Source organism: Mustelus asterias, chromosome 18 (assembly GCF_964213995.1).
Source record: "Mustelus asterias chromosome 18, sMusAst1.hap1.1, whole genome shotgun sequence".
NCBI classification, from domain to species: Eukaryota; Metazoa; Chordata; class Chondrichthyes; order Carcharhiniformes; family Triakidae; genus Mustelus; species Mustelus asterias.
In genome coordinates this window covers 85,409,363-85,430,068 of record NC_135818.1, presented here as the reverse complement: position 1 = coordinate 85,430,068, position 20,706 = coordinate 85,409,363, and the positions used below count along the sequence as shown (strand labels likewise).

At 48.0% G+C, this 20,706-nt stretch overlaps 1 protein-coding gene across 1 annotated transcript in view; it reads left to right on the top strand.

The window, feature by feature from the left end:
- The window catches only part of ccdc88c (coiled-coil and HOOK domain protein 88C), a 183,187-nt gene that overhangs the window by 122,893 nt on the left and 39,588 nt on the right, over nucleotides 1-20,706 (top strand). The window contains exons 5-8 of the mRNA XM_078234492.1: nucleotides 4,883-4,941; nucleotides 7,113-7,196; nucleotides 12,526-12,666; nucleotides 18,858-19,045. Of these exons, the coding sequence (XP_078090618.1) occupies nucleotides 4,883-4,941; nucleotides 7,113-7,196; nucleotides 12,526-12,666; nucleotides 18,858-19,045 (472 nt within the window). The remainder of the gene's footprint in view (nucleotides 1-4,882; nucleotides 4,942-7,112; nucleotides 7,197-12,525; nucleotides 12,667-18,857; nucleotides 19,046-20,706) is intronic.

Below are 20,706 nucleotides of genomic sequence, written 5' to 3'. Positions count from 1 at the left end.
CTACAAATAAAACCCATTCTTTATAAGAAAAAGAAAAAAATTAAAGTTTTAAATGGTGGTGGGCTTGGAACAGTGTGTACCACCCATCTCCTCCACTACCCCATCCCCAATCCACCCCTCCCCCCATCTCGCCCCCACCCCACCCCAACACACACCTCCCCTGCACTCCCCACCCCTCTCCCACCCCCAATTCACCCCTCCCCCCACTCTCTCCCCCACCCCCAATCCACCCCTCCCCCCACCCTCACCCCCATCCCCAATCCACCCCTCCCCCCATCTCGTCCCCACCCCACCCCAACACACACCTCCCCTGCACTCCCCACCCCTCTCCCACCACCAATCCACCCCTCCCCTGCACTCCCCACCCCTCTCCCACCACCAATCCACCCCTCCCCCCACCCTCACCCCCACCCCCAATCCACCCCTCCCCCCATCTCATCCCCACCCCACCCCACCCCAACACACACCTCCCCTGCACTCCCCACCTCACCCCCCTCCCACCCCCAATCCACCCCTCCCCCCACCCTCATCCCCATCCCCAATCCACCCCTCCCCCACTCTCACCCCCACCACCAACCCATACCTCCCCCGCATTCCCCATCCCACCCCTTTCCCACCACCAATCCACACCTCCCCTGCACTCCCCACCCTCCCCCCCGCACCCCCCACCCGCACCCCCCACCGTCACCCCCAACCGTCACCCCCAACCCTCTCCCCCATCACCAATCCATCCCTCCCCCACCCCAGCACCAACCCTGTCAAATGCAGTCTGTTGTGTCTGTTACAAATGCAAGGGTCCTTCCTGAGATAATCTTGTTCTTGAAGAATCCTGACCAGCTTCAATCCCACGGCGTGCATCCCCTTGAAACCTAGACTCCGTATCGGCGTGAAGTACCCAATTGACCTGTTGACTTCCTGGTTTGAGCACAGGCTCAGCTTTGTATTTCCTCAAATGGGGATGATTATTTGAACTACTCGAAATAATTATAGTTGATAGGGTAGAAAAGGGTATCATATTTCCTCCGGGAGGGGTGGGGGGGGGGGGGGGGGTGGTGTCCAGGGCAAGGGGACATAAACTTAAGATTTTTGTTCATTGGTGAATATGGAACGGGGAGTGAATTTACCCACCAGCCGTGATCTAACTGAGGAGTGTAAGAGGCTCAAGTGAAAGGATTCCTGTTCCTGTGTTCCTTCCTTCCTATGTTTCCAATTGTTTGAACGAGGTCATTGTCAGAATGTTGCTGACTGTGAACTGGGATTACAGTTTATTCTACAAAACGTGAGTTTATTTTGGACCAGTCTGGTTACTGATTGTATTTATTCATGTTTGGGAAGGAGAGTGTTGCAGAGAAGCCTGTTGTTCACTCTCCACCCCCGGTTTCCTGGGAAGGTAATCATTGTTCTGGGTGTAGTGACGATGTTACTGGAATAATAATCCCGGGGCCTGAACAAAAGGAAATTGAACATAGAACAGTACAGCACAGAACAGGCCCTTCGGCCCACGATGTTGTGCCGAGCTTTATCTGAAACCAAGATCAAGCTATCCCACTCCCTATCATCCTGGTGTGCTCCATGTGCCTATCCAATAACCGCTTAAATGTTCCTAAAGTGTCTGACTCCACTATCACTGCAGGCAGTCCATTCCACACCCCAACCACTCTCTGCGTAAAGAACCTACCTCTGATATCCTTCCTGTATCTCCCACCACGAACCCTATAGTTACGCCCCCTTTGTAATAGCTCCATCCACGCGAGGATTGAGGGGCAGGAAATTAGCATTGGGGTCGCGATTGGCCTTGATTATATTGAATGGCAGGGCAGGCCTGAGGGGCTGAATGGCCTCATCCTGCTGCTATGTTCCTACATGGAGTTCAAATTCCCCTGTGGCAGTTTGAGAGTTTTGTACAACAACATTTGTAAATGAAACAAAAAAAGAGTTTTGTAAAAATGAGCAGATGGTAAAACCCAATTGCTTTACTGATCTCCTTTAGAAATGGAAACCTCTTCTTAGCCGGTCAGGGTCTAGTCCCACAGCAATGTGGTTGAGCCTTTAAAGTGGCCTCGTGTGATGCTCGCTTGTATCAAAACACTCGAAGGAATGTATTGGTTGAATGTTGAGATTGAATCAGCAACTGCAGGTTGCAAGTTCTCAAGCACAGAAAAGGAAATAGCAATCAGATCGGAATCAAAGGCTTCCTTGACCTTCACTCTAACCTCCACTTGTTGTTTGACCTCTGCAGGAAACCTCTTGGCTGCCAAACCTCCTCAGTTTTGCTAACTGTCATGGTGACATGTTTCCTCCTATTAAAACTAATCAAAAATGATCCCAGCCCTTAAATAGGTGCCAACAATAACTTGATTTATCCCTCACTGTTCTCTAAAATTACTTACAGTGTGAGCCTGTAAACGAGCGTGTGTGTTTTTCTACACTGCACCGACTGCTGAGCTTGGCTGACCTTGTTCCTACTGAAGGCCGAACTTTCCCTTGTAAATTTGGGATCAGATTTAGGAGATTATTTGAAGGAGTCATCCATCATTCACTATCGAAACACTTCCTTTCCTCATTAGTCGACCAAATATCTCAGTTGACTGAACGGGATAGATTTTATTGCACCAACTGGGAGAGAGAGGGAAGCTGTTTAATGGTTAGTTTAGTTTAGCAGGGCGGGAGAGCTTTGTCAATGTTTGTACTGTGAGCTCCCTCAGTGGGATTCTGAATGTTTTTGTTAGTTTAACATTTGCTCTAGTCTTTTTTTGTAAACATTGGATTTAATAGTAGGAAAATTTTCATCATTCAGAGTTTAACCTTCTGAAGTGACAACCTCCTGTGACAGCGAAACGTGAAGAGATTCAATAAAATCAAAATACTGCCGATGCTGGAAATCTGAAACAAAAACAGAAAGTGCTGGAAAATCTCAGCAGGTCTGGCAGCCTCTGTGGAGAGAGAAACAGGCCAGAATTTTACCGCCACGCCCGCCCTGGAATCGGGGCAGGCAAGGCTCGCGGAACAGAATTCTCCGTTGGCCTCAGGCGGGACTTTACGAGCCTCGCCCGAGTGAGGATGTAAAGTACCAGCCGCAGAGTTAGCGTTTTGAGTCTAACACAGAACTTACTTGGAACTTTATCATTTAAAATGATACAATAGTGAAACCAAAGGAGAAAATGCTGGAAAATCTCAGCAGGTCTGGCAGCATCTGTAAGGAGAGAAAAGCGCTGATGTTTCGAGCCCACATGACCCTTTGTCAAAGATAAAAGGTATAGAAAGTGGGAGATATTTATACTGTAGGGTGAGGGAATGAAAGATGAGTCATAGTCACAAAAACAAGGGGAAAGGCCGCTAATGGCAGCCTATAGAGAGAATAGAAGGTGTGAAAGGCCAAACGGCAGAGAAACTGAAATCAGAGGGTAAACTGTGAGAGATGAAGATGTGGGGGAGGGGGGAGATGGGTGGGAGAGAGGTAAAATTGAGAGGTGAAATTCACAGTATAACAATGAAATACCGTTTCTACACACCTCTTCTTTTCATTTAAAACTAATGAATGAAAAATGTTTTGTCGATGTTTTAAGGTTTGTGTCTGTCCGCAGAGCCAGGTGTCCAATCTCTTTGAGCTATGATCGTGGACCCACCCCATAGTTTATTAGCTTTGCTCACTCTATATATCGAAGCTCCTAACCTGTGCAGCGAGAATAGGGCCAATGTTTTGAGGCCCTGTCTGTCCCCTCAGGTGGGTGTGAAGGATCCCTCGGTTCGAAGAGCAGTTGCTCTGGTCCTGGCCAGTATTTATTCCATAGCCAACATCACAACAAATAAATGATCTTGCCCTCCCCTCATTGCTGTTTGTGGGAGATTACTGTGTGCATAAAGATTGCTGCAATCCCCACATCTCAATCATGAGTGCATTTCAGAAGTACTTTATTGGTTGTAGAGACTCTTAGGACTTGTTAAAATTCTCAAAGGCTCTATATAAATGTAAGACTTTAATTACCCACTTGTAATAACTTTAATCAGGCAATTGAGGTGGGCTTGTTCGAATATGAGCTCCCTGATTAAGGGCCCCTGGGCCTAGCAAGGCATTCCATCTACAGGTCCAGACAGTGGGTGATCAACGGGGTCGTCCAACCTGACTGTCTGCCCCTCTACTGCGGCTATATTCGTGGCCAAGTGTCCCTGGAGAGGGAGCATGCGGTATCCAAGGGCACAGTTGATGCTTTCCATGCCCGCTGGGCACCGCGGGGACTGGGGTGTATTATTGACCCCCTTAATCACATTTTAATTTGATGTTTTAAGTTTCCTTTCCGCTTTGTCGTTTGTTTCGGGCGGTTCCCCTCCTTTTAGGGAGCTGCCCCTTTTCAGTTGTCCCTAAGTTAAGTTGATTTTGTTTATTTAGTTGGACACAAAAAGTTGTCCCTGATTAAGGGCCAATCAGGGAGTCTCTTGCTTTGTATTTAACCAGGAGTGTCAGTTCCTCTGGCACTCCGAGTGTAGGCTGCTAACTGGAAGCGCTCTGTACGCTGATGTCAGATTTGTAAATAAAGGGATTTTGGTGAAGGGACTTCTGCATCCGAGGACTTATTACACCATTGATCATGGCTGAGACAGAGGCTGGAATTCTCCAGCCGTTCACGCCCCACTGCCGCTGCCAGAGAGGATGGAGAATTTGGCGCTCAGCCATAGCAGCGGGCCAGGAGAATCCCGCTGGTGTGAATGGCCAGGGAATCCCGCCCAGAATGTTTCACCCGGCTGCTACTTGTGTCTCTGTTTTCAATCTGAAGTCACTGGGCAGTAATCAGGATTCAAACTTCACCGTTATTTTTACATGTTTGCAGCGTGGTTTTGGTAAGCGTCCCAGACTAAAGCTTTCTCCCCTTCGTGTCTGCTACAGGAAAGAGTATGGATGAGATGAAGAAGATGCTGTTACTCATGCTGGGATGCGCTGTTCAGGTAAACAGTGATGCCTCATTCCAATAAACCTGGAGGAAGGTGACAAAATGGGGTTTAAGCTCTAATGAGCTTCTGAGCTCAGAGGTGAATCCTCCGAATGATGTCTGCACCTGTAATGTGGAATTTCTTGTACAGCTACAAGGCGGAATTCTCCCATCCACGGGAATTGTAGCGGGCGGGACAGGAACCATGCAAAGGTCCATTGACCTCGGGAGGGATTTTCCAGTCTTGGGGTGAAAACAGCTGGAAAATTCCACCCAACGTGTCTGAAAACCAGGAATTTCGGGACCAAGGCCGTGCCCAATTCCCGACCATTCCAGATTTCGTGTCAGGTGGCTTGGGTCAAGCCAGGTTGAGGAGGGGTAAAGGTCACTGAGTGCACGGGAATAGAGTGCTGCACAAGCAGTCTGGCACCACGATGCGGCATCCAGCCGAATTGTCCAGGTGAGATATTTATTTTTATTTTTCTCAGTTAAAATTGAGTAAAATAAAAATAAATTGTCTGATGGGGAAAGGTTGGACAGACTGGGCTTGTTTCCACTGGAGTTTAGAAGAGTGAAGGGTGACTTGTCTGAAGTAAGATCCTGAACGGTATTGATACGGTGGATGTGGAAAGCGTGTTTCCTCTGGTGGCTGAGTCCAGAACTAGGGGGGGCACCGTTTAAAATTAGGAGTCACCCTCATGGGTCAGAGATGAGGAGAATCTTTTTCTCTCAGGGGGTTGTGAGACTTTCGAACTCTCTGGGGGCTGGGGGTCACTGAATATTTTTAAGGTAGGTATTTAGATAGATTATGTTAGGCAAGGGAATCTGGGTTGTCTCGGGTAGATGAGAATGTAGAACTTGAAACACAGACAGATCAGCCACAATCTTATCAAATGGCAGAGTAGGTTCGAGGGGCCGAATGGTCTACTTTCTGCTCCTATTTCGTGTGTCTATCTGATGCATTGCACGTTCTAACAATGTCTGGTTTTTGAACAGTCGGGTTTGAGAGACACTGGAATGTATTCTTGCTTTAGCTGGGATGTGGAATATACAAGAAAGAAATTGGAGGTTGGAGCTCTCTTTGATTATTTCTCATCTATTAGGATGAGAAACTGTCTGCAGAAACCTAAATTGTAATAGGTTCCTAATCCTGGGGAAGGTTTATACACCTGCTCTGAACCTCTGTGGGACAGGACTCCAATTGTAGCCAAGCTTCACCCATATTTCTGCAGTAACTTTTAATTCACTTCCAAAGGATCCTAATGTCTACCATCAGAGAATGAGACCATTCAGCCCACTGTGCCCGTGATAGCTCTTTGAAAGAGCTATCCAATCAATCCCACTCCACCTTTTATAAAAAATTAATTCATGGGAGGTGGGCCTCGCTGGCGAGGGCGGCATTTGTTGCCCATCCCTAGTTGCCCTTGAGGAGGTGGTGGAGAGCTGCCGTCTGGAACCACTGCAGTCCCTGTGGTGTAGGTACATCCCCAGTGCTGTTAGGGAGGGAGTTCCAGGATTTTGACCCAGTGACAGTGAAGGAACGGCTGATATATTTCCAAGTCAGGATGGTGAGTGAGCTGGAGGGGAACCTCAGGGTGGTGGTGTTCCCCGTGCTACTTGCCTCATTGACACAGTTCCCGCTGGACAATACTGGCCGGATAGGCAGAGGAACCAGACCTGCCTGGACTGAGCAATTGGACATGCTCCCTTCCCCCTTCAGCAAGTGGTCTGCTGCGTGATGCTGCAGCCTGCCCGGAGTAATGTCTCACTCGCTTGTAGATGGGATCGTACTGTGCATTGGAAAAGGGGGAAGTTCAGATGCAAACGGGATCTGTGGTCAGCGGGACAGAATGCCAGAATATTTGGGATGGGTCAGGATTTTGTGTTCCCTTCCTTGCTCAGTTTAATGGAAGCTGGCTGACGTGTTTGTGCTGTCAGTCCCTGGCTGAATGAGCTGCCGGGTTAAGGTGTTGGGAATGCAGAACCGGAATCTTCTTCAGGGCCTGCTGTGTGTGAACAGGAGTGGGCTAGCGGATAGCGTGCCCGCGTACCCGTTCCATTTCATTGGGATTAAATGTTTCAGGCGTTGATGTGAATTTCTATTCCCAGTAATCTGAACGTATGCTCTCCCCGCACTCCCTCCCCACCTCCTCTGCCCTCCACCTCCACCACCCACTCATCCCACAGTGTGAACGGAAGGAAGAATTCATCGAGAGAATCAAGCAGCTGGACATTACAACCCAGACGTCCATTGTTGCGCATATTCAGGAGGTGAGTCAATGTGAAAACCTCTCTTCTGATTCTATGTTTGATTCTAGTGTGGCGATCAGAATTGTACACCACCAGAAGGATGTGGATGCTTTGGAGAGGGTACAGAAGAGGTTTACCAGAATGTTGCCTGGGCTGGAGGGTATTAGCTATGAGGAGAGGTTGGATACACTCGGGTTTGTTCTCACTGGAACGACGGCGGTTGAGGGGCGACCTGATAGAGGTTTACAAGATTATGAGAGGCATGGACAGGGTGGATAGTCAGAAGCTTTTTCCCCAGGGTGGAAGAGTCAATTACTAGGGGGCATAGGTTTAAGGTGCGAGGGGAAAAGTTTAGAGGAGATGTGCGAGGCAAGTTTTTATACAGAGGGTGGTGAATGTCTGCAACACGCTGCCCGGGGAGGTGGTGGGAGCAGGTACGATAGAGGCATTTAAGGGGCAACTAGATAAATATATGAATAGGATGGGAATGGAAGGATACGGACTCTGTTGGTGCATACAGTTTTAGTTTAGGCAGGCATCATGAGCGGCGCAGGCTTGGAGGGCCGAAGGGCCTGTTCCTGTGCTGTACTGTTCTTTGTTCTTTGTATGATAGACCAGTGGGTCATGAAAGGGGAAGCAGTAAGTGTCCAGCGGGGAATGGATCCAAGTAACAGCAGTTTTCGAGGGAAATCATTATCAGGATGTGGCCGTCACAGGCAGGGCTGACAACGAAAGCCTCTCCTTTCTTAGCCCGATTGCCCTCGAGGAGGTGATGGTGTGGGACAATTCCCCGAACCGATAATTCACCTGTTGTATTCCACTCTTGTCAGCAATGTTTCCTACATTACAACAGTCACCACACTCCCAAAGCACTCCACTGGCTGGAAAGGTCCCGTGATACTGAAAAGGGCAGGGGGGGGGGGTGAGACAGGTGTGTGGATGGGACACCAGAGCAGAGAGAAGTTATATTTAAATAAAGTCTCTTTCTTTCTTGGTCATTGGCCGCTTATTTTCAAGTTGTTGTTTGTCACTTTTTCTCCTCTCTTTGATCTCCCAACACTTCACAGTGGCACGGTGGGTAGTGCTGCCGCTCACAGCGCCAGGGACCCAGGTTCGATTCCCGGCTTGGGTCACTGGGGCAGCACGGTGGCACAGTGGTTAGCACTGCCGCCTCACAGTGCCAGGGATTGGGTTCGATTCCCAGCTTGGGTCACTGTCTGTGTGGAGTTTGCTCATTCTCCCCGTGTCTGCGTGGGTTTCCTCCGGGTGCTCCGGTTTCCTCCCACAGTCCGAAAGACGTGCTGATTAGGTACACTGGCCGTGCTAAATTCTCCCTCAGTGTACACAAACAGGTACCAGAGTGTGGCGACTAGGGGATTTTCACAGTAACTTTAAAAAAATTTTATTTATTAGTCACAAGTAAGGCTTACACTGCAATGAAATTACTATGAAATTCCCTTAGTCACCACACTCCAGCGCCTGTTCGGGTCAATGCACCTAACCAGCACGTCTTTCAGATGCAGTGTTAATGTAAGCCTACTTGTGCCACGAATAAACTAAGCTTAAACTTCATTTGTGCAGAACTCTTAATCATTTTGCATGTTCTCCTCTCATTAAAATGCATCTTAACTGCCCAGAGTAATTGAGTTCAAGTTCCTCTCCAGAGTTTTAGCCGTAATCTGGTCTTTGTGCCACTGCTGTGGGCAAAACTGGCTTCTGTACATCACCATGTCCCCAGTGCCTCCTCCGTCTGTCTGTCCGTCACGATATCAGTGTGCTATGGGGCAGTTTGTAAGTTTGCAGTTGTGTTTTCTTTCTATCTGATCCTGTAGTTTTCAGTTCTGACAGGCAGTGTGTGTGTTTCCCCGCAGTGAGAATACATGAGAGCAATGGTTTAAACATCAGTCCCTGTATCTCCACGGCAATGTCGACAAGATACCAATCAGCAGTATCAGATTACAAAACCAACATTCGAAAATAGCCAGTCAGCAAGTGTGGACTGATCTGTGTGTTTTCCTCAAACCAGTTTGCAAAGAAGAGAAGATGCAACATCTCTCAGCTGTGGCGTCCCATTCACACACCTGTCTCCCCCCCCCCCCCCCCGCGCCCCCCCCCCTGCTGCTGTCCCACTCACACACCTGTTTCCCCCCCCTGCTCCCCCCACTGCTCCTGAACACATCAGTGCTCTCCTGCCCTCACCCTGAGCAATCTCCCTCCTTACTGCATCTCACTGTATTCACACTGAGGCTCATGGCCTCACTGGCCATTGTTAGAAGTTACAGATTCCTGCAGCGCTCAGAGAGGCCATTCAGCCCGTCTCTTTTCTTTTAGATTCATTGAGCAGCACATCCCTGATCTTCCCTCAGGGCCGTAAAGTTTTTATTTCTTTTCTGGTATAAATCCAATTTCTTTCTGAGAATTACTATTTGATTTGCTTCCATCACCAATCCAGACACTACTCATCGTTCACCCACACCACAGGCTGTGAACTCGGTGGATTGGCCATGCTAAATTGCCCCTGAGGTCCCAAGATGTGCAGGTTAGATGGATTAAGCATGGGAAATGTGTGGAGGTTAACAGGAATAGGGCAGGGGAGAGGGCCCCTGGATAAGATACTCTGTCTGAGAGTCGATGCAGATGTGATGGGCCAAAGGGCCTCTCCTGCACTGTAGGGATTCAGTGACCTCCCACAGGCCATGACCTGAAACGTTACCTCACTTTCTCTTTGTATAGATGCTGCCAGTGTATTCAATCTAAGAATTTCCAGCATTTTGTACTTTTATTTAATTCTTATCTTCCTCCTACAATGTAAAGGGATTTTAAAAAATCATCCCTCCCTGATTATAAAGCTTCTATGATTTTGTACTGGGTTGCCAATTGTGACTAAATGTATTCCTGGAGGTTTTATCACATGACTTGCTCCAGCCATTAGTCGGCCAATACATCCATCCATTGGTCTTCCTACACAAATGTTAAAAAGTAAGAAGTTTATTTATTACTGTCACAAGTGTTACATTAACACTGCAATGAAGTTACTGTGAAAATCCCCTAGTCGCCGCACTCCGGCGCCTGTTCGGGTTACACTGAGGGAGAATTTAGCATGGCCAATTCACCGAACCAGCACGTCTTTCAGACTGTGGGAGGAAACCGGAACACCCGGAGGAATCCCACGCAGACACGGGGAGAACATGCAGACTCTGCACAGACAGTGACCCAAGCCGGGAATTGAACCCAGGTCCCTGGCGCTGTGAGGCAGCAGTGCTAACCACTGTGCCACAAAAAAAACTGGAAGGCAACGAGACTCATTATTGCATTGGAAGAGGCTTGCCTATTTTCCCATTTTCAATATTTTTATACCTGGTAAAGAGAAATGTTCAGAGAAAGTAATTTTTAAAGACTTTATCTTTTTAAGGTCTCTGTTATATTTCTCTCGAGATGCACAGAGCAGTGTCCCGGAGGTTGATCCACTATTTCCGGGAGACTGCGGGTTAATCCTGGAGAGTTGGCAGCCCTGCCTAGTGGTGCCCCAGCCCTGAACCCGAGTGATGATGGAAGTGATCAAGTGTTTTTTGTTGTAATTGATGGTCTAGCTTTCGACTTAAAGCTTGGGTAGACACTGCAGGATTCCTAAGATTGCCTGTAATTCTTTCTAAATACAGTAAATCCTCACTTAAATAAAATCAAAATACCGCGGGCGCTGGAATCTGAAACAAAAACAGAAAATGCTGGAAAATCTCAGCAGCTCTGACAGCGTCTGTGGAGAGAGAATAGAGCCAACGTTTCGAGTTTGGAGGACACTTCGTCAGAGCTAAGAATCATAGAATCCCTAAAGTGCAGAAGGAGGCCACTCGGCCCATCGAGTCTGCACCAACCACAATCCCACCCAGGCTCTATCTCCATAACCCCGCATATTTATCCTGCTAATCCCCCTGACACTAAGGGGTAATTTAGCATGGCCAATCAACCTAACCCACACACCTTTGGACTGTGGGAGGAAACCAGAGCACCTGGAGGAAACCCACGCAGACACGGGGAGAACGTGCAAACTCCACACAGACAGTGACCCGAGGCTGGAATTGAACCCGGGTCCCTGGCGCTGTGAGGCAGCAGTGCTAACCACTATGCCACTCTGCCACCCCGAGCAAAGAAAACGAGACAAGATGTATGCGATGAGGGTGGGGGGGGGGGGGGGGGGGGGGGGGGGGGCGGGGAGGGAGCTGTAAAAGAGCAAAGGGAAATGGAAAGCAGTTACGGTGGACAGGGTGAAAGAGACCATCGGGAATTCTATCGGAGAGAAGAACAAAACTTCTTCAGTGAAGGCACTCCTGGAAAGGGAGTGGCAGTGAGTTAAACACTGGATAAAACCAAAATACTGCGATGCTGGATATATCATTTCACTTAATATAGTTACATTCCTGAAAAGTGCAACTTTAAATTAAATAAACTAAATAAATAAATTAAATAGCAAATCAGATTACAATCAATGTCAAAGCTTTAGTTGGGTTTATTAGGATCCTTTCCATCTGAAAAAAAGGTTAGGACATTTTACCCTTCAAATACTTTACTGAATTACTATATTTGTAAATGAAATAACTTGTAAAATAAGAAAAATTTAAAAATATGCTAACTTTTGTACTTGCAATGGGAGGCGATGTTGCAGTGGTATTGTTACTGTATTAGTAATCCAGATACCCAGAGTAATGTCCTGGGGACCCGGATTCAAATCCCACCACAGCAGATGTTGGAATTTGAATTCAATAAAAAAAACCTGGAATTAAAAATGACCGTGAAACCATTGTCAGAAAAACCCAACTGGTTCACTAATGTCCTTTAGGGAAGGAAATCTGCCATCCTTACCCGGTCTGGACTACATGTGACTCCAGACCCCACTGCAATGTTAAATTCCCCTTTGAAATGGCAGAGCGAGCCAGTCAGTTAAAGGGCAACTGCAGATGGGGAATAAATGCGGGCCAGTCAACAACACCCACATTTGATTTGATTTATTATTGTTATATGTATCAGTATACAATGAAAAGTATTGTTTCTTGCACGCTATAGAGACAAAGCATACCGTTCATAGAGAAGGAAAGGAGAGGGTGCAGAATGTAGTGTTACAGTTATAGCTAGAGTGTAGAAAAGGATCAACTTAATATCAGGTAGGTCCATTCACATCCAATGAATGAATTTTAAAAAGGCAGCTTCATTACCCAGAGACTGATTAGAGTGTGGAACTCAGTATGATAAGGAGGCGTTGAGGCGAAGTGTACTCATGGGGAAAGGGAGAAAGGAATAGAATGCTCCGCTCTGTTGTTGTAAAGACTCGATGTAACTTCCTGCTTCATCCTGGCAGATCACCCAAAACCAGGAGAATGTGTTTGACCTTCAGTGGATGGAGCTGACAGAGATGCCTGCAGAAGATCTGGAGACTCTGTCTCGGTCAATGGTCTTCCACCTGAAGAGGCTTCTTGAAGACAGGGATGAATACTCAGAGGTAAAAATATTCACTTAAACCATTGGTAGCTACAAGGTCAGCCGTCATCCAATGAGATGAACCTGTGTGGAAAGCCATTGACATTAAGGTCCCATTCTCAAGCAGAGAATGTGTTGAGGTGACTCACTAATGTCGATCTGACTGATTCACATTCAGGTTTTTAAGTATATTTCATTTCCTATCCGGATAACTCCATGACTGCTGGCTGCCCTTCCTAAGTCACCTGGCCCTCAACAATGGACCAGGAAAGAGGTGGTTTCGCTGATGAACCTGCGTCCATCTGTGCCAGCGAGCATGGAGAATTTGGCACTCAGCCGCGGGCAAGGTCGGAGAATCCCAGCCGCGGAGTGAGGTCGGAGAATCCCAGCCGCGGGGGAGGTCAGAGGCTTTCGGACAATGACTGATATGGACTCGAGTTCACCTCTTTCCAGGCGAAAACTTTCCACACAACTTCCTCCAAATCCACTCTCCCTGTCCCTGCCCCAAAGAAACTCAACAAACCCTCAGACTATTTATCTGTCCTCGTGTCTCTGTTGTTCTGAGCTGCTACTCTGCACGTTTTTCTGACCCTGGCAGTACAGAGACCCCTCTCTCCACAGTGCGCTGGCAGTACAGAAACTGCCCTCTCCACAGTGCGCTGGCAGTACAGAAACTGCCCTCTCCACAGTGCTCTGGCAGTACAGAGACCCCTCTCTCCACAGTGCGCTGGCAGTACAGAAACCCCTCTCTCCACAGTGCGCTGGCAGTACAGAAACTGCTCTCTCCACAGTGTCCTGGCAGTACAGAAACTGCTCTCTCCACAGTGTCCTGGCAGTACAGAGACCCCTCTCTCCACAGTGCGCTGGCAGTACAGAGACCCCTCTCTCCACAGTGTCCTGGCAGTACAGAGACCCCTCTCTCCACAGTGTCCTGGCAGTACAGAAACTGCTCTCTCCACAGTGCGCTGGCAGTACAGAGACCCCTCTCTCCACAGTGCTCTGGCAGTACAGAGACCCCTCTCTCCACAGTGCTCTGGCAGTACAGAAACCCCTCTCTCCACAGTGTCCTGGCAGTACAGAAACCCCTCTCTCCACAGTGTCCTGGCGGTACAGAAACCCCTCTCTCCACAGTGTCCTGGCAGTACAGAAACTGCTCTCTCCACAGTGCTCTGGCAGTACAGAGACCCCTCTCTCCACAGTGCGCTGGCAGTACAGAGACCCCTCTCTCCACAGTGTCCTGGCAGTACAGAAACCCCTCTCTCCACAGTGCCTGTGACCATCTCTCTGCATCTCTCCCTGTAACCAGCAACACTTCGTTTTGGGGGAATTAATCACCTTGCTCTGAAAGGATTTTACTGGAGATCCCTTCCATTGCGACAGATAGAGGGTGGAATTTTCCCGTCCCGCCCGCCACGGGAATCGTAGTGGTCGGGACACGGACCATGAAAGGTCCGTTGACCTCGGGTGGGATTTTCCGGCCATGGGGCAAGCGCGGCTGGAAAATCCTGTCCAGAGAGTCCCCTCCAACAGATAGTAACACCTGGTTAAGGTACATTAATCTGCTTCTTCTTTCGAGCTGCCTTTAGTTAACGGGACATTCGCTTTGCTCGTGACTTCTACAACATTCCGTGCCAGCAGGAATCACCAATAATATTCAAAATAAATACAGGGTATATATTATTATGCTTGCACCATACTTGGTAACTTAACAAGCTGCCTCTGCATCATTGGTGATCTGAAAGGAGTTGATGGGGTCAGTTTTTAAGAAACAATGGAACTGGGGAGAGGGGGACACGCGAATGGTGCGGGGAATTTATAATGACGAGGATTTCAGGATAGATTGTGCAGCGCTCCTTGAGAACACTCTTGTTAATCAGTGTGATGTGCAATACCTGTGGGATAGCAATTAGTGACTGCGCTACACTGGGAGAGGGAAGTGTGGAGCATGAGCAATGTGACCTTAAGATAATGTACTCGTAGAATCACAGAGTGGGGCAGTGCAGAAGGGGAGGAATCTTTGGAAGTGCGGTCTATATCAGTCCCACGTCCCAATCTTTCCCCATATCCCTGGAACATTTTCTCCTGCGAGTGTTTATTAAAATCTATAAGACCATAAGACATAGGAGCAGAATTAGGCCACTCGGCCCATCGAGTCTGCTCCGCCATTCAATCATGGCTGATATTTTTCTCATCCCCATTCTCCTGCCTTTTCCGCATAAACCCTAATCCCCTTATTAATCAAGAACCAATCTATCTCTGTCTTAAAGACACTCAATGACCCGGCTTCCACAGCCTTCTGCGGCAAAGAGTTCCACAGATTCACCACTCTCTGGCTGAAGAAATTCCTCCTCATCTCTGTTTTAAAGGATCGTCCCTTTAGCCTGAGGTTGTGCCCTCTGGTTCTAGTTTTTCCTACCAGTGGAAGCATCCTCTCCGTGTCCACTCTATCCAGGCCTCGCAGCATCCTGTAAGTTTCAATCCCTGCTGAAGGCTGCTATTAAAACTGCATCCAACGCCCAATCAGGCAACAGCCCAAACCCTGACCAGCTGCTGCGTGGGTGATAGTTTCCGCATTGTCTCTTCATCATTTTCCAATCCACCTGATTCTGTGCGCTCTGTTTACACAGATTGAAACAGTTCCTCTTTATTTACTCGATCTAAACCCACCCGTTCGGTTAATGAGCTGAAACATTGGCCGTGATTTTACCGGTTCTCCTGCCCATCGATAGGCAGAGCGAGTCGGTAAAATCACGCGAGAGCCGAGAAATCAGGATCGCGCCCGATACCTCGGCCCTCGTGATCTTACCGGCACCGGATTTCTGGCACGGTCAGCCTCTCGCCAGGAGGCTGAATAAATTATTTACATTTATTGAAATGTGTGTTTAGTGAGTCCGGCACTCAATCGTTCAGGCTCGTTTGTCTTTATGGCCTCGTCGGGAGAGGTTCCCTCCAGCAAGGAAAACACCTGCTCCCCCTGCTCACCAGTAGAACTGGAGGCCATTGAGGCCCCCCAGGGAGGTCGAGGGAAGAGGGAGTGCCCCTCGAGCAGTGCCAGTCTGACACCTTGACACTGCCAGCTTGGCACTTTGACAGTGTCAGGGGGTGGGGCCTGGAGGGAGAGGAGCCAGGCCAGGGCGGCCAATCGGAGGTGGGGGGGGGGGGGGGGGCACTGCGCACTCTGCCAGAGATCAATGGAGGGAAGGAGGGGGTGGGCAGGGGCAGGTACAATCTGGTTGCTGGGGGCAGGGGTGATACTTTTGGGCACTGTGGGGCTCGCGATCGGCCTTGGGCCCCTGCGATTGCGGGCGGGGGGGGAGTCTGTTTTGAGGCTGCTTGCAACAGCAGAGGCCTGACAGCTCTATCTTTTTCTCTCTCTGTCAGGCCTCTGCTGTTGAAATTGTACACACGCAGCCACAGAGGTCTGCACATGCGCAATAGCTCTCTCTGCTGGTTGATCAAGCTGGCTGGTGAGCTAATCCCTGCCCACTGCCTCTAGTAGCTACAAACAGTCTAGTCCATGTTTCCAAGCACTCTGTACATAAGATTGGGAGTAAAAAGTCGCCCAAAAAACAGATCTGCAACTCCCATTTTCATACATGCTGGACAGTGAGAACTTTTCTCATAAAATTCCACCGGTAAACTCTGTTTCACTCTCCACATATAATGCTTGACCTGCTGAGTATTTTGGGTGTTGTCTTGTATTTATTCTTCTCTGTTGTGGTGTGGAGGCAACCTCCTAATCATCTTCAGTCTGTTCACGGTACTGTAATTCCTGGGACTGTTCAGGTCCCCTCAACAGGTCAATGCAAGTTCAAAGTCAAGTTGACCCTCTCTGTGACAGAGTCCATAACCTGTTACTCACAAAATGTGTGGTAGACATTTGGAGCTCTCTTCCCTAAACGACAATCGATGCTGGATCAATTGTTAATTTTAAATCTGAGATGAATATATTCCCAGTGGGAATAGTTTCTCTCCGTCTGTTCTCCCTAAAATGGTGAAAATTTAAATCAGATCAACCCTTAACCTTCTAAATTCCGGGTATTCACGGGATGGTTACAGCACAGAAAGAGGCCATTTGACCCACTCTCTTCATGCTAGCTCTGTGAGAGTATCTCAGGTAGTCCCACTCCCCTGCCTTTTCCCTCTAACCCTGCAAATCCCATCACTTCAGGGCATATCCTTTTGAAAGAAACCATTGAATCTACCTCCACCATACCGTTAGGGACCAGATCAGAAACTCCGAGGTATATTGTGAAGTTAGGCTTAGACTCCAACTACTTTAGATTTTGGTATGAGTGTAAGGATAAGGTGTTTCACTCCAGGTGTGATTCCATTGTCCCACCAGGAAGCTCTTATTAAAACAAACTTTATTTAACCATACAGTTTAACTATAACAAAAATAATTAGCGTGATTTTTACTAATTGAAATACTTAAACATGACAAGATACAACTCATAACTGCTAGTTTACCTCTGTTAGTTCCAATTTAAGCAATATTCCTCATAGACGTAAACTCCTCTTCAAAATCAGTTAGCAAACAATAGGCTTAGGTGCAGGTTCACAAGCCGCCGGTCCTCCAGCCTCCAGGCCACCTCTGGAGAGAGATACATATTTTCTAGCAGGTCCCAGACTTCAATCTCCAGAGAGAGAAGAGCTGCTGCTCCTTGCAAATCCAAACAGAAACTGCCTGCTTGTTGTCCTCTGTAAACCTAGCTCCCCACCACCCGCCCCCCCCACCCCCCGCCCAATTAGCTCTCCTGTCAATCAACCTATTGAAACCCTACTCTGAAATCCCAGGGGACAATTCAAAAAATAAATAAAACTGCATTAACTCAGATTAAAACAAACACCCCAATAACTAGGAACAATTATTCTACTGCACTCTCAGCAGGTGGGATGCCTGGAGCAGAGAAATTGGTACCGTAATCAGAGCTGAAGTTTAAAACATACCCTTCACAAGAAACATGGTATAAGTATATTTCTTAAAGGCACAGTACTGTCACAATACTCTCAGGCATTCTTTATGATGCCTCTTTACCATTCACTTTATATCAGTGTCCTCTGGTTCTTGAGCCAATGGGACCAGTTCCCCTCTATCTATTCTGCACTGTCCCAACATTATTTTAGCACTTTTATCAAATCTCCTTTCACCTGCTCTTCTCTGAGGAGGACAGCCCCAGCTTCTCCAATCAAGCAATGCCGCTAATGTTTCTCATTCCGAGAACAAATCTTGTAAGTCTTTTCTACAATCTCTCCAATGCTTTCATATCCTTCCTAACGAATTGGGCCCAATACTCCAGCTGAGGCTGAACCAGTGTTTTATAAAGGTTCACCACAACTTCCTTGCTCTTATATATGCTCTGTCCCCATTCATGAAGGTCAGAGTCCAGGATGCCTTACAGAGCAAGCTAAATACTGGGCCTAATACCAACCCCTGGGGTATCTCCTTACCTCTGAACTGAAACTCAATTCTTCACCACTAATCTCTGCTTCCTGTTACTCAGCTGCTGCCTTGTTTACACTGTGTCCGTCAGACCTGCTGACAAGCCTGTCATGTGGCACTTTAGTGAATGCCTTTTGATAATCCATGTACACCACGTCAAACACATGATCGTCATCAACCCTCTCTGTTACCGCATCAAAATACTCATTCACCATCACCATCTGCCTATAACCAATCCAGGCTAGCTTTCCTGCATTAATCTACATAAGTGCCTGTGGATTTGGTTTGATTATCGTTTCCAAAGGCTTTCCCGCAATGAGGTTAAACTGACTGTAATCACTGGACTTATCCTCACGTTCGATCTGTAATTCTCCAGTCCTCTGGCACCATCCCTATGCCTAAGGAGGATTGGGAGATTATGGTCAGGTAATACAACTCTAGTTTGCTTAATCTCTCCTCAGAATTGAACTGTGGGAGTTCTGGTCTTATTTTAGCAAATCTACCCCGTACGCCAACCACTGCATCCAGAGGTCAGTGTTCCAGCTGTGGTCTCAGCAGGGTTGAGCTGAAACATCTAGACTCTCTCTAGACCGTGAGCTGGAAAGGCTGGTGTTCCAAACCATTCTTTACTATTTGTGGACATGCTCATGACATTGAAGTGGTTTCTGTGCCAAGATTGCCAAGTCTCTTTGGATCTTGGACCTTGGCCTTAGCTGAGCAAAGAGGAGACGATTGTGATCCTTGCTAATGTTTTCTTTCTGCTTTGGCAGGTGATTGTCGAGCTGACCCAGGAGCGAGACTATCTCCAGGTTCAGCAACAACTCCCAAGTCCTGTCAAATCCTCGAGTCCTGAATATTCAGCCAGTCCCAATGGGAACCTCAGCAAAGAGGAGAGGCAGCACCTCGCGGTGGACCTGGCTGACACCAAGGCAAAACTCAGGAGGATCAGACAAGAGCTGTTAGTATCCACGGGGACTTGCTTCAATTCTACACCCTGCCCGTGGAGTAGCTGAGGGGGTGGCACACTCACTCTTCCATCAGAAAGTCACTAATTCAAACCTCACTCCAGAGACTTGAGCTGAGAATCTCGATTGACACAGTTTCCAGATTATCTCACAGGAAAGGTTCAGGGGAGATGTGCGGGGGAAGCTTTTTACACAGAGGGTAGTGGGGGTCTGGAATGCACTGCCAAGTGAGGCGATTGAGGCAGATACATTAGCCACATTTAAGACTTATCTGGATAGACATATGAATGGACAGGGAATAGAGGGATACAGGTGGTTGGTCTGGATAGGACAACATGATCGGCGCAGGTTTGGAGGGCCGAAAGGCCTGTTCCTGTGCTGTACTCTTCTTTGTTCTTTTGATACTGTACTAGCGCCAATACCACAAACACCAGTGAATAGTTAAAGGCCGTCTGCTTCATGCGACCTGCTCCAAAGATTCTGAACACCGTGTGTGTCACAGCTTCTCCATCTGAAACAATGAGATGCCCTGGGATAGGTTCAAAAACTAAGGCCAGTATTTATCTGGGAAATTCTGGAATCCAGTCCAAGAAAAGGCACTGGGCAGAATTTTACCCTTCCCCGCTCCCGGGCGTGTAGTGGGGAGGTGTAAAATCCTTTGGATCATCTTCCCACCAGGTTCCCACTTTCGCGGGAGGAGTCCCGGGGGAGGGATTAGCCTACAAAATAACACTGATGCAGCCTAGGGTGGGAAGTGGTGGTGGGGGGCAGTGAGGGGGGGCCTTTATCAAGAACCCCCTTTTAACATCAGGCATCCCTGATCCCCAAAACGGCTGGTGCTTCCCCCTGCCCCCTACTGATCCCCAGCCTTTCCATTAACATCCTCATCCGGATCGCTGCTCCCCAGAGTCACTCACCTGATGAAGGAGCAGTGCTCCGAAAGCTCATGATTCCAAATAAACCTGTGAGACTTCTTACTGTGCCCACCCCAGACCAACGCCGGTATCTCTACATTGTAACAGCTTTTAGCAATTTTGTGCTTCGATATGTCAAGTAAGGTGCTATATAAATGCAAGTTCCTGCTGTCGTAGATCTTGTCACCATTAGTATTTCAGTACGGGCCCCCGAGACTGTTCACCAAAGCACAGCGGTAAAGTTGGCTCCAGGATAATTATAATGTTGAGTCGGAGATTTGGCCCTAGTCGATGTTGTGAATAGTCTGATGTTCATTATTTACGGTATCGGGTTGCAGGTATTTACACAGTCCAACTCCCATTGGCTAAAGACTGCAGAGAAACCCACACAAGAAGCCCAGATTCTGTTCACCTGATTACAAAGAGATTGCAAATACAGCGAGAGCTATAATTTACACATTCCCAATCGCTCATGTAAGCTGCCAAACGGCCAAACTCTCCTTTCCAAAATGCCGCATGCTTTATTGAAGTAATCAACCACACATGGTACACCGCACACCACGGTTACAAAGCCAGCACCTGCTCACTGTCCACAGCGATGGGGGTTCATATCCAGGCAAATCTCCAAAGATATGATGGTGGAAGGTTTTGGAGTAAGTTGTCTGAAAAGCGGGATGACATTTCACTCTGCACAATGTGATGTTAAACAGAAAAGGTTTGCTGTCTTCACAAGCCTCTTT